Source organism: Motacilla alba, chromosome 2 (genome assembly GCF_015832195.1).
Source record: "Motacilla alba alba isolate MOTALB_02 chromosome 2, Motacilla_alba_V1.0_pri, whole genome shotgun sequence".
NCBI classification, from domain to species: Eukaryota; Metazoa; Chordata; class Aves; order Passeriformes; family Motacillidae; genus Motacilla; species Motacilla alba.
In genome coordinates this window covers 151,878,261-151,891,628 of record NC_052017.1, presented here as the reverse complement: position 1 = coordinate 151,891,628, position 13,368 = coordinate 151,878,261, and the positions used below count along the sequence as shown (strand labels likewise).

Below are 13,368 nucleotides of genomic sequence, written 5' to 3'. Positions count from 1 at the left end.
TCCCCAGCCCGTGATACCAAAATCAGCTGGATTGAAGTCCCTGATGGAACTGCAGGTATCAGAAAGCTGGAATTCTTTATCAGCTCACACTCACAGCAGATCCCTCCTGGTCCTCCAGCTCAGGGGGGGAATTTGGCCATGGGGTATTTATCCATCCTGATTATAAATATTCATTAGAAGGGGCTTCTTAGCTAATGCAGAATCATCACTTTCTCTGGAAATAATTTGCAAGGCTCTGCCTCTTTCTGGAAGTCCTTTTATGGCACTGGAGGGTCACCCAAAGGGGTTTCTGGGTGTGGGTTTCACTGAGTGCCCCAATATGCCAGATGACCTTTCCTGCAACTTCTGCTTTTTGCAGGCGCTGCACGTTCTGTGGTCAAGAACTTGCAAAAGACCATCACTGGAGTTCCTTTATCTGTTTCTCCAGGAATTCTATCCACGTTTATCTTGGGTATCCACACTTCTACCTCCTTTTATTGCTTTTGCCCATTCATCTGTAAACTCAATCCAGCACCACTGAGGGATCTGAAACTTTCTATTCTCTCTCTTATTGCTCACTGCCCATGACCCAAATCACACAGTCCCATGTCCCATCAGTCTCCCCCAGTCCCACTCCCAGCTGCTCACTGAGTTGCTGCCACACCTCAGATACCACTTGGGCTCCCCTATCAAATGCCATCCCTGTAGGCACCTCGAGACTGGAGAAGATCCCTTGGGGGAGTGCCTGGGTGACTTCCCTGGCCTTGCTGGTGTGGCAGGAGAAGTTCTGGACCCCAAAAAAGGGATCGACCAACACCAGGAGATATCTCAGCCCATGTTGGCATGGTAGCTCAGAAAATCAATTTGCCAGTAATTCCCAGGAGTGATTCCTCTTTCAGTGATGCCTGAAGGTGATGATTTTGAGTTCAAAGGGTTCTTTTGAAAACACATCAGGCATTGCTCTGTAACAGACATGACAATTTTGCCCTATGGGACACTGAGGATCTGAGGCCACAGACCGGTCCCCGTCGCATCAATTCCCAGAGCTTTGCTGCTGCTTTTCTCCTTTACAAATTGCAGCATCAGCAGGGAAGGGCCTGACCTGGTTATTGGAGTTACCTCTCACCCACGCAGCCACCCTGTTTATTGTGGGCTTTTAGATAAGCAGCCAATTTTCAACCTGCCCAACTCTATCCAGACCTCACCTCTGGTGGTGAAATTCCTTTCTCAGGAATTAACACCAGGATGCTTTGTTGCAGAACCTCTCATGCAGCTTTATTGCAAGTCTATTTCCCACAGGGATTTGTCAATCCCCAAGCTGGTGTGCCCTGGATTTCAGTGCAGCCACTTCTTTGGGCAGCTGGGTGGATTCAAGAAGGGAGAATAATTCTTCTTTTTATTTAATTGGAAATCTCTGTGCTGTTAATTGACTTCTGTCTCTCCATATGGCTCCATGGGCATAAGCAATTCTCAAAGTAGATGTCAAGTGAGTTCCTACATTTGCATGGGACTGTGGGAGTGGGATTGGGGATCTGGGCTGTGAGCAGTAAGAGAGAGAAAGAAAATTCCAGATCCCTCAGTAGTGCTGGATGGAGCTCAAAGATGAATGGGCAAAAGCAAGAAAAGTTTGGTAGAAGTGTGGGTACCTAGGGTCAATGTGGATGGAATTCCTGGAGAAACAGATAAAGGAGACTCCAGTGAGGGTCTTTTGCACGTTCTTGGCCACAGAAGGAGCAGCGCCTGCACAAAGCAGAAGTTGCAGGAAAGGTCATCTGGCATATTGGGGCACTCAGTGAAACCCACACCCAGAAACCCCTTTGGGTGACCCTCCAGTGCCATAAAAGGACTTCCAGAAAGAGGCAGAGCCTTGCAAATTATTTCCAGAGAAAGTGATGATTCTGCATTAGCTAAGAAGCCCCTTCTAATGAATATTTATCATTGTGGTGGATAAATACCCCATGGCCAAATCCCCCTTGACCGGCAGGACCAGGAGAGATCTGCTGTGAGTGTGAGCTGATAAAGAATTCCAGCTTTCTGATACCTGCAGTTCCATCAGGGAGTTCACTCCGGCTGATTTCGGTATTGGGTACTGGGGGGACACTGGGGACACTTGAGGGAGGAAAATGGGACTGGGATTGTGGAGTGGGGCCATCGGGGGCTCAATGGGCACATTCTGGGGGGTAGGGGGCGACCTCTGGATTTGGGCTGGGGTTCTGGCATGACATGAAATGGGTAATGGGAGTGGGACTGGGATTTGGGTCTTGGAGAGGGATCAGGGCAATACTGGGGGAGGGGGGGTGAGGCAGTGGCTGAGGGGTGCAGATCGTGAGGGGCTGCAGTTCACAAGAGGGCTGCAGAGGGCTGGGAGCAGGATTGAGTTCCTGGACAACACTGAGGGGACATCAGAAGGTAAACACAGGACTTGGATTGGGAGGGGGCCAGGTGGGGCACAGAGGGGACACTGGGGAGGTCAGGGATTGTTCCCACGGTTTGGGCTGGGGTGACACTAGCGGGGGAACTGATGTCAGACTGGGAGTAGGGTTGTGGGGCTTGTGGGCACAGGGACGACACTGGGGGGGACACAGAGGTGGGTCCAGGGGGACACTGCTGGGGGCACAGGGAGTGACCCCAGAATTTGAATGGAGTTCCTGGGGTTCCAGGAGGTCTCTAAGGATTGAGGGCATGGGACCATGGGAGTGGGATTGCTGTCCTGGGCTTCTGAGGGCAATCCAGGAATGACCCCAGGATTTGGGCTCATCATCCCAGGATGTGTCCAGGGGTGTTCTAGCCAAAGGTGCCCCTCCCCCACCTCCAAGGGCTAACCCCCCTCCCTCCTCAGCCCCTCACAGAGGAACCCTTCCCATGTGTTGCTGTTGCTTTATTTGTCCCCTCAGTGTGTCCCTCTTTGTCTCCCAGTGTCCCACACTGGTCCCAGTGAAGCCTCCCCGCCATGGCCCTCCTGGCTCACTCTCTGGCGCTGCTGGCAATGACCGTGGCCACCGTGGCCATCAAGGTGGTGCCCCTGGACATGGCCCGGGATTCCTTTGATGACCAGTACCGGGGCTGTGGCCCTGCCATGATTGCAGCGTTGCCATCACTCTACAGCTTCGAGTACCAGAAGAATCCTCGCTTTGCCAATGGCTGGGTGAAGGCCGAGGCTGAGTGGCACAAGCGGGGCTCTCCTGTGTCCCCTCTGGCGTCCCAGTGGCAGGCCGTGGCTCTCCTGGCATACACGTCACAGCATGTGTACATGGAGTTCAACGCTGCCGTGCGTGCAGCTGGGCGCTCCCTCCAGGAATACCGGAACAACTTCCACTTCAAAATGCTGCATTTCCTGCTGACTGATGCCCTGGTGACACTGAGGCACGCTCAGAAAACGAAGTGTCACCACGTGTTCCGGGGTGTGCGTGACATTCGTTTCCAGGCACGGCGTGGCCAGAGGGTCCGGTTTGGTCAATTCACATCGACTTCGTCCCGAAAAGAGGTTGCGCTGCACTTTGGGAAAGACACTATTTTTGAGGTGCACACGTGCCATGGCGTGGACATCCAGCAGTTTTCCATGTATCCAGGGGAGGAGGAGGTGCTGATCCCACCCTTCGAGACCTTTGAGGTCACAAAAGTCACCCAGAATGGGAGGAGGACATGGATCAGTCTCCGCTCCGCCGGGACATTCAGCAAATACAACTGCGAGTGGCAGTGAGGTGACAGCACAGGGGACAGTCTGGCACGGTGGGGACACCATCCACTGTGGCCCTGGGGACACCCATGATAAGGCACAGGGGACAATGATACTCGCTGGGCATGGTAGACTGGGACACCTACAGTGTTTGGGAGGGGAAGGACACCCAGTTCTGGTGACACCAAGTTTGGGGGGCACCCACTGTGGGCATGGGGACAGGAATGCCCATGAAAGGTCACCGGGATTGGGATTCCCACTTCTGGGAGGGGACAGTGACACGAACACCTCAGCCAAGGGAGGACAGAGACTGGGCCCCACCCATACTGACCCTATCCCTCCCTTCCAAAGGTAGTGCTGGGGGGACACGCCCTGTGTGCTGGACACAGGTGAGGCCGGGCCCTACGTGGCACTCTCTGAACCTCTGTTACACCCTGTCACCCCCGATGGCACCCCCTTACTTCCCCTGACCCCTGTCACCCCTAAGCCCACTATGACCACCCCTGACCTACCCAGCCCCACTCCTCCCCCATGACATCCTGACACCTGTCACCTCATGGGCCCCATATCACCTGCCACCCCTAACCCCCCATTAAGGCTGTCCCTGACCCCCTGACTCCCCACATGGTCCCCCTGGCATCCCTCTTTGTCCCCCAGGTGGGAGCATTCCAATGGAACCTTTCCTCTTCAGAGAACGCCTCCAGGCCACCATGGTCCTGGCAGTGACCACCAGGATCCTCTGAGCCACGAGGCCACCAAGGTCACCAAGGTTACTGTGGTCACTGTGGCAGCCATGGCCACCATGATCACCAAGATACCCTCAGCCACATGGCAACCACAGCCACTGTGCCCCCTGTGCCCACCATGGCCATTGTGAAAATAAATTCAAATAAATAATTCTATCAAAACAATTCCAATAAATAATTCTGACAAAGCCAGCAGAAGTGATAATTCTTAAGCAGGGCTGATGTCACTCTGCACACCAACACTCGTGGGAGCATCTCTTTCTCTCTGTCTTGAGGAGAATCCTTGGGGAGCATCCCCTTCCCGAGGGAGGAATCTCACACACATTTCATTCCCAGCAGGAATAGGCAGAGGAATCTCTGTCTGAGAGGGGACTGGACATTCCCAGAGTCAGGTGATGGACGGCCAGGCCCAGCTCTGGTGCTTCACCCTCAGTTGTCAATTCAGGGTAGGGGATCTGGGCAGACTTTAATCCAATTCAGCAACAAAATCAGCACAAGACCCCTCCCAATGAAGCCCCGATGGCCACAAATGGGGCACTGTCCCTTGGGCACATTCCAGGCAGAGCATCCTGCCACATCCTGCACTTTAGGGGGACCTTAAAGGCTGGAAACTGGGAGGTTCAAGAGGGCAAGGGCAGGTCCTGTCCCTGGAGAGGGACAGTCCCCAGTGCTAGTTTAGGCTGGGTGGGGCAGCTGCCCCTGCTGGGGCAGCTCTGGAGAAGGACCTGGGCGTGCTGGTGGGTGACCAGTGGAGCTGGCTGTGTGGTCTGGGACCAGGAGGGATCCAGGGGGCATCAGGAAAAATGGGGTGAGAAGGTCAGGGAGTGATCGGGGCCCCTCTGCCCTTCCCAGTGAGGCACATAAGAGTGCTGTGTCCAGCTCTGCCCAGTGCTGTTTCCCGTTCTGGTCTGCTCGGGACCCAGTCCTGATCTCAGGGACGATGCTGCCTGAGGTGGGAGGTTGGGCCAGGTGCCCACTCTGGGTCCTTCCAGCCTGACCCATTCTGGGATTTGGGGATTCTGGCAGTTGCGGTTTGGGAATTGTCCACCGGAGGGCAGCAGCGAGCGCGGTCAATCAGCGGCACCGCGCATGCGCTGCCCCCAGCTGCAGTTCCGGGTGCCAACAGCAGGCGGCAGCACGAGCTGCTGGCGCTGCCGAGCGCCTGCCCCGCCCCATCCCGGCCCCGGGGGCTCTGCCATGCTTTGGGATGGAGCCACCTTCAAGCCCGTCCAGGGCCAGCTCTGCCATGGGCAGGGACATCTTGCCCTGGGCCAGGCTGCTCCAGGACCCGCCCAGCCTGGCCTTGAATCCTTTCAGGAGTGAGGCGGCCACAGCTTTGTTATTGATTGGTAATGTGATGATTGGCTCCCACAATTAAGGGATTAATATAGTGTGAGAAAAGTTTTGTTGATGTATGGTTATGTTATTGTGGTGACCTCAAAGATCTCGAAGGGTGGGATCAACACCCCCTGACTCCTGGATTTCCGGAGAAGAAGTGGATGTCCACACCATGGCATACGCACACCTCAAACACCGTCTCCTTTCCAAAGCACGGGCCACTTGGTTTGCTCGGCCACGTTGATGTGAATTCACTGAACCGGATGGTGTCGCCACGCTGTGTGTCAAACCGGACCCCACACACGCACTGGAACGCGTCCCGAACTGCCCTTTCAGAGTGTCCCTCGGGGTGGCCAGGGCGTCGGTCAGCAGGAAATGCAGTGCTTGGAGTGGAAGTTGTCCCGGTATTCCTGGCTGGAGCGCCCGGCCATGCGCATGGCATCGTTGAACTTCTTTATTACAATGCGTCCCTCACCAAGTACAGAAACTTCACATTTCCTGTTAATAATTTCTGGAAATCCTTTTTTGGTCCTGCAGAGTCATCAAAATGAGTTTTCTCAGTGTGGTTTTCGCTGAGTGCCCCAATATCCTGGATGACCTGAGCTTGAACTTTCACTTTCAGCAGACACTGCTCCTTCTGTGTTACAAAATTTGCCAAAAAACCCTCACAGGAGTGCCCTTTATCTCTTTCTCCGCAGCTTCCAGCCACTTTTGCTCTTCCCTGTCCACACTTTTACATCCCTTTATTGTTTTTTGCTAGTTCTTCATTAACCCCTATCCAGCGCCTTCAGGAGAACTCAAACTTTCTATTCTCTCTCTTATTGCCCAACCACCCCGGACCCCAATCCCACGGGACAAAACTGTCAGGTCTGTTACAGAGCAATGCCTGATGTGTTTTCAAAAGAACCCTTTGGATTCAAACCATCACCTCCAGGCATCACTGAAAGAGGAAACACTCCCAGGGATTACTGACAAATGGATTTTCTGAGCTACCACTCCAACACAGGCTCAGGTATTTCCTGGTGTTGGTGGATCCTGTTTTTGGGGTCCAGAACTTCTCCAGCCACACCAACAAGGCCAGGGAAGTCCCCCAGGCACTCCCTCAAGGGATCAGCCTCAGGTTCACGGTGCCTACAGGGATGGTTTTTGAGGGATTTTTGCAGGAAAATGGACATAGTCCCCTAGTCAGCCTTTATGGGGTCTGAGTAGAATTTCACAGGGTCCCCGATAGCTTGAAAACAGGAACAGCCCACTCAGGAGAAAAACAAGTCCAGGAAGCGAGGCAAGCTAAGGTGACAAAGCAAAAAACCACAGCGGAGCGCATGAAGGCAGAACAATAAACCACAGCGAGAGGCATGCAGAAAGAAGAATGTATTAGCTTGGGGCGTGTGAACAGCAGAGCACAGCATAAATACAGCTTGTTCTTGTAATAAATTTGGCTTCACTTGATCATATCGATCATGGCGTGATGTCCCATTGCTGATCCTCCGCAGATGTCACCTGACAGGGGACCCCAGCTGGTATCTGAGGTGTGGCAACAACTCGGTGAGCAGTGGGGACGGGGACTGGGGGGAACTGGGGGGACATGGGACAGTGGGATTGGCGTCCTGAGGGGGGAGCAATAAGAGAGAGAACAGAAAGTTTCTGATCCCTAAATGGTGCTGGGTTCAGCTTAAAGATGAACGGACAAAAAACAACAAAAGGATGTAAAGCTGTGAACACAGCAGGGCAGAGGTTGCTGGAACCTGTGGAGAAAGAGATAAAGGGAACTCCAGTGAGGGGTTTTTGGCAAGTTCTGTAACACAGAAGGAGCAGCGCCGGCCCAAAGCAAAAGTTTGAGACAAGGTCATCTGGGATATTGGGGAACTCAGGGAAAACTACACACTGACACCCGATTTTTATGACTCTCCAGGACAATAAAAAATTATTTCCTAAAAGAGGCAGAGCCATGCAGATTATTTACAGGAACAGTGCTGGTTTCTCTATTAGATAAGGGTCACGTTTTCATGAATAATTATAATTATGATGGATAAATACCCCATGGCAAAGTCCCTCCTGGCCTGCAGGACCAGCAGAGATCTGCTGTGAGTCCGAGCGGATAAAGAATTCCGGCTTTCTGATACCTCCAGATCCATCAGGGAGTTCACTCCAGCCAATTTCAATATCTGTGACTGGGGGACCCTTGGGGGGGACCATGGGGCTGTGGGATTGGGGTCTTGGGGGGAACTAGGGGTGTCAAGGGACTGAGGTCCTGGGGTGGTCCAGGGGCAGCAATGGTGGATACAGGACCATGGGAGTGGCAGTGGGGTAGTGGGGGACACTTGGGGGGGCACATGGGACTGGATCAGGGTCCAGGGGTCACCAGGGTGGTCATGGGACTGAGAGTGGGATTCGGGTAAGGGGTGGAGGGGACAGGGACAAGTGGGACCCATTGGGGACCCCAAACCTTGGGTCAGGGTCCTGGGGGACATGGGGTCACCGGGAGGGGTACAAGGGCTTGGGAGAGGGATTGGGGTAATGGAGGCACTGGGAAACACCAGGACGGGGGGACACAGAACTATGGGAGTGGGATTGAGAGTCTGGGGGTCACAGGGGTTACTAGGGGGGGTAAGGAAGTGACACCAGGATTTGAGTAAGGGTCCTGCAGGAGGAATGACAAGACAGCTTGAGGGGGCATATAGAGCTGTGGGAGTGGGATTGGGAGTCGGGGGGTCTGGGGGTCACTGGGGCATCCAGGAGGAGCCCCAGGATTTGAGATCCGGTTCCGGAACATGTCCAGGGGCCTCCTGGCCAGGGCTGCCCTCAGTCTCCCTGGGCCAACCACACTCTTCCTCCCCAGCCCCTCACCAAGGAAGATTCCCGATGTCCCACCATGTCCCTCAGCACCCCCTCTGTCCCAACAGTGTCCCCTCAGCATCCCTTGGTGTCCTCCAATGTCTTCCCTATGTCACACAGTCTGTCCTCTGTGTCCCCTCTGTTTCCCGCAGTGTCCCACACTGGTCCCTGTGGCCTCTCTTCTCCATGGTGCCCCTGGCTCAGACCCTGGCACTGCTGGCAGTGACCGTGGCCACTGCGGCCATCACGGTGGTGCCCCTGGACATGGCCAAGAACTCCTTTGATGACCAGTACCTGAACTGTAGGGATAAAATGACTGAGAAGTTGCCAGAACTCAGGAGCTCTGATTTCCTCAAGAATGACAATTTTACCCGGGCCTGGGTGAAGGCTGTGGCCGTGTTGCAGGAACGAGGTTTCAGTTCACCCACTCTGACCAAAGACCAGGCCATCGCCCTCATGGTCTACACAATGGAGGACATGTACAAGGAGTTCAATGAAGCCGTGCGCGAGGCTGGAAACTCCAGCCAGGAATACCGGGATAACTTCCACTTCAAAACTCTGCATTTCCTGCTGACCGACGCCCTCCAGAAGCTGAGAAGCCCTAAAAAGTGTCTGGACGTGTTCCGAGGGGTGAAGAGTTACCAGTTTGAGGTGAACACAGGTGCTAAAGTCCGCTTCGGTCAATTCGCTTCGTCGTCGCTGAACAAAACGGTGGCCAAGCATTATGGGACTGACACGATGTTCCAGGTGCACACGTGCCACGGCGTCGGCATCTATAATTTCTCCTACAATCCTGGGTGCCAGGAGGTGCTGATCCCACCCTTTGAGACCTTTGAGGTCACTGATGTCAACACAGAAGGAAGCACGATGAACATTGGGCTTCGCTCCACTGGGACCTTCAGCAACTACAACTGCGAGTGGCTGCGAGGTGACATCATGGGAACAACCTGGGGGCATGGGGACACTCAGTGAGGGTTGGGGACAAGGACAGACGGTGCTGGGGACACCCATGGCCCAGAGGGCACAGGGACACCCACTGTGGCTGGGAGGCAGGGCGCCCAGAGCTGGGGACAAGGACAGGGACAGCATTGCTTGGGCACAGGGGACAGGGACACCCAGTGCCAGGTGAGTGGGACAGGGACACCCAGTGCTGGGGACACCCACTGGGGTTTGGAGGACAAGGCCAGCCATGGTTGGGCACAGGGGAAAGGGACCTCATTATGGCCCCCTCTGACATCCCACACTCTCAGGACCCCCCATCAGCCCTGTCCCTCTCCCCCTGACCCCTTCACCCCATGGTCCCCCTGACCCCTCTCTTTGTCCCCACAGGTGGGAGCCTCCCCAGGAACTCCCCCCACCTTGGGGGGCTTCTCCTGGCTACCGTGGCTGTGGCAGTGGCCATTGGAACCCTCTGAGCCACACAGCCACCAAGGTCACTGTGGTCTTGGGGGCCACTGTGGCCACCATGATCATGAAGGTCACCAGGACCCCAGGAGAAATGAGGCCACCAAGGCTATCGAGGCCCCTGGGTACTCTCTGGCCACTGTGACCACTGTGACCACTGTGGCCATTATTGCCAGTGGGGTCACCATGGTCACAGTAACAAGGCGTCCATCCTGGAAATGCCCCTCCAAGAGCTGCCCAGCGAGGGAGCGGTGCCAGGGCAGCAGGACCAGCACAAGGGGGGCTGCCTCACCTGATGTAGTAAAAAATTGCCGCTTACTCACCCGCTGTATAAAAAATGTATCAAAAACTTGATCCTTGCTCAGCTGGTGCATCAAAAGTTTACCAAAATTTGCTGCTGGCTCGCCTGATGTATCCACTACTGCTCCTTTAATGCTTTTCCTGCAGGGCGCCACATTTCATAAAATAAAGCAGTTCCTGGAGTTTTTGTTAGAGGCAACTTTATTTTTCAAACCCTGACCTTCAAGGATGTGTTGGAGAAATGTTCCTCTGTTTTTTCTCATTCACTGCAGCCCCTGAGAAAGGACCTGCAGGGGCTGGAGCGTGTCCAGGGAAGGGATGGAGCTGGAAAACGGTCTGGAGCACCAGGAAGGGCTGAGAGAGCTGGCGGGAGCTGCTCAGTGAAATTAAAAAAGTATGAATGATCAGTCTTCCAAAGTTCCTTTCTTCAGAAGAAGTATTGGGAGGAAAAAAAGAAAAAGAGAATGAAGAAAGATGAAAAATAAAATAGGGAAATGGGGACAGAGGCAGCACCACCCATTTGTTTATGAAAAAACCCTGGTGTTTTGCTCAGGAAAGTCTTTTTTCCTTCAAATCAGGGATTTTCCCTCTTTACCCGCTCACCTCCTGGAGTTGCCGTTCGGGAATTGTCCACCGGAGGGCAGCAGCGAGCGCGGGCAATCAGCAGCACTGCGCATGCGCCGCCCCCAGCTGCAGTTCCGGGTGCCAACAGCAGGCGGCAGCACGAGCTGCTGGCGCTGCCGAGCGCCCGCCCCGCCCCATCCCGGCCCCGGGGGCTCTGCCATGGTTTGGGATGGAGCCACCTTCAAGCCCGTGCGGTGCCAGCCCTGCCATGGGCAGGGACATCTTCCCCTGGCCCAGGCTGCTTCAGGACTCGCCCAGCCTGGCCTTGGACACGGCCAGGGTTGAAACAGTCACCTCCTCCCGGGGACAGAAGGAGAGGATCGGTATGGATCCGGTCCAAAATTGTATTGGATGGATCCTTGTGACAGGAGCTCCAAGCCCTCAGTGGTCCCACTGCCTGAAGGATTTGGTTGCTTCCCTGCTTGGTTCCTGCAGGTCAGAGCCAGGTGGTTTGGGGTGGTTTGGGGTCAGTGGCCTGCCCTGACAGGCGAGCAGGTCTGGCTGTCCATGCAGGTGTGAGCAGCGCTGCCCGCTGGGCGCAGCGGCTCTCCCGCGCTGAACCCCTGCATTTTTGGGATGTTTTCCCAGAACACCAGAGCCTTCTTTGACATGGCCCCAAACACAGCTGCTCAGTGATTTGTGCAGCTACCCCTGAAAGCTCGGGGCTGTCAGAGGCAGCAGCAAAGCTGCTGTAGCCACAGCATCCCGAAATGCTGTAACCAAACCCCAGCTGCTGTAGTCACAGCATCCAAAAATCCCAGCATCCCTAAATCCCTGCATCCTAAAATCCCTGCATCCCAAAATCCCAGCTGCTGTAGCCACAGCATCCCAAAATCCCTATATCCCAAAATCCCAGCATCCCTAAATCTCTGCACCCCAAAATCCCAGCTGCTGTAGACATGGCATCCCAAAACTCCAGTATCCCAAAATCCCTGCATCCCAATCCCCAGGTGCTGTAGCACAGCATCCCCGAATCCCTGCATCCCAGCTGCTGTGGCACAGCATCCCCGAATCCCTGCATCCCAAACCCCAGGTGCTGTGGCACAGCATCCCCGAATCCCTGCATCCCAAATCCCAGCTGCTGTGGCACAGCATCCCAAATCCCTGCATCCCAAACCCCAGGTGCTGTGGCACAGCATCCCAAATCCCTGCATCCCAAATCCCAGCTGCTGTGGCACAGCATCCCCGAATCCCTGCATCCCAAACTCCAGCTGCCACAGCCCCCAGCATCCTGAATCCCTGCATCCCAGCTGCTGTGGCACAGCATCCCAAAATCCCAAAATCCCAATCCCCAGCTGCTGTGGCACAGCATCCCAAATCCCTGCATCCCAAATCCCAGCTGCTGTAGCCACAGCATCCCGAATCCCTGCATCCCAAATCCCAGCTGCTGTAGCCACAGCATCCCGAATCCCTGCATCCCAAATACCAGCTGCTGTGGCACAGCATCCCGAATCCCTGCATCCCAAACTCCAGCTGCCACAGCCCCCAGCATCCCGAATCCCTGCATCCCAAATCCCAGCTGCTGTGGCACAGCATCCCGAATCCCTGCATCCCAAATCCCAGCTGCTGTAGCCACAGCATCCCAAAATCCCTGCATCCCAAACTCCAGCTGCTGTGGCACAGCATCCCGAATCCCTGCATCCCAAATCCCAGCTGCTGTAGCCACAGCATCCCGAATCCCTGCATCCCAAATCCCAGCTGCTGTAGCCACAGCATCCCGAATCCCTGCATCCCAAATACCAGCTGCTGTGGCACAGCATCCCAAATCCCTGCATCCCAAATCCCAGCTGCTGTGGCACAGCATCCCGAATCCCTGCATCCCAAATCCCAGCTGCTGTGGCACAGCATCCCCGAATCCCTGCATCCCAAATCCCAGCTGCTGTAGGCACAGCATCCTGAATCCCTGCATCCCAAACTCCAGCTGCCACAGCCCCCAGCATCCCGAATCCCTGCATCCCAGCTGCTGTAGGCACAGCATCCCAAATCCCTGCATCCCAGCTGCTGTGGCACAGCATCCTGAATCCCTGCATCCCAAACTCCAGCTGCCACAGCCCCCAGCATCCTGAATCCCTGCATCCCAAACTCCAGCTGCCACAGCCCCCAGCATCCTGAATCCCTGCATCCCAGCTGCTGTGGCACAGCATCCCAAAATCCCAAACCCCAGCTGCTGTGGCACAGTATCCCGAATCCCTGCATCCCAAACTCCAGCTGCCATAGCCCCCAGCATCCCGAATCCCTGCATCCCAGCTGGCACAGCCCCCAGCATCCCGAATCCCGCATCCCAGCCGGCACAGCCCCAGCACCCCAAGGTGCCAGCTGTGCACACGCAGCCGTGCTCCAGGCTGGCCGCGCTCCAGGCTGAGCCATTCCAGCCCCGGGTGCTTTCCCGGGCTCTGCCGCGGGACATCCCCAGGCTTGGCAGCAACCCCAGAGGGAGGCCGGGCCCGGAATTCCCGGCTGCAGTTC

At 55.4% G+C, this 13,368-nt stretch overlaps 3 protein-coding genes across 3 annotated transcripts in view; 2 read left to right on the top strand and 1 right to left on the bottom strand.

The window, feature by feature from the left end:
* Positions 1 to 13,368, bottom strand: part of LOC119698256 (NAD(P)(+)--arginine ADP-ribosyltransferase 2-like) — a 202,465-nt gene that overhangs the window by 1,688 nt on the left and 187,409 nt on the right. The window lies entirely within an intron of this gene.
* LOC119698257 (NAD(P)(+)--arginine ADP-ribosyltransferase 2-like) lies at positions 2,930 to 4,095 on the top strand. The gene has a single exon (XM_038129972.1). It carries the CDS (start codon positions 2,930 to 2,932, stop codon positions 3,677 to 3,679), a length of 750 nt encoding a protein of 249 aa, XP_037985900.1. The 3' UTR covers positions 3,680 to 4,095.
* On the top strand, positions 8,367 to 10,460 carry LOC119698252 (erythroblast NAD(P)(+)--arginine ADP-ribosyltransferase-like). The gene is made up of 2 exons (XM_038129964.1): positions 8,367 to 9,502; positions 9,904 to 10,460. Exons 1-2 carry the CDS (start codon positions 8,392 to 8,394, stop codon positions 9,987 to 9,989), a joined length of 1,197 nt encoding a protein of 398 aa, XP_037985892.1. The 5' UTR covers positions 8,367 to 8,391; the 3' UTR covers positions 9,990 to 10,460.

Bases quoted from the DNA above. Each gene is read 5' to 3' on its own strand.
- LOC119698257 (XM_038129972.1), top strand. From the start codon at position 2,930: ATGGCCCTCCTGGCTCACTCTCTGGCGCTGCTGGCAATGACCGTGGCC.
- LOC119698252 (XM_038129964.1), top strand. From the start codon at position 8,392: ATGACAAGACAGCTTGAGGGGGCATATAGAGCTGTGGGAGTGGGATTG. The intron at 9,503-9,903 runs GTGACATCATGG...TTGTCCCCACAG, and splicing joins CAACTGCGAGTGGCTGCGAG to GTGGGAGCCTCCCCAGGAAC.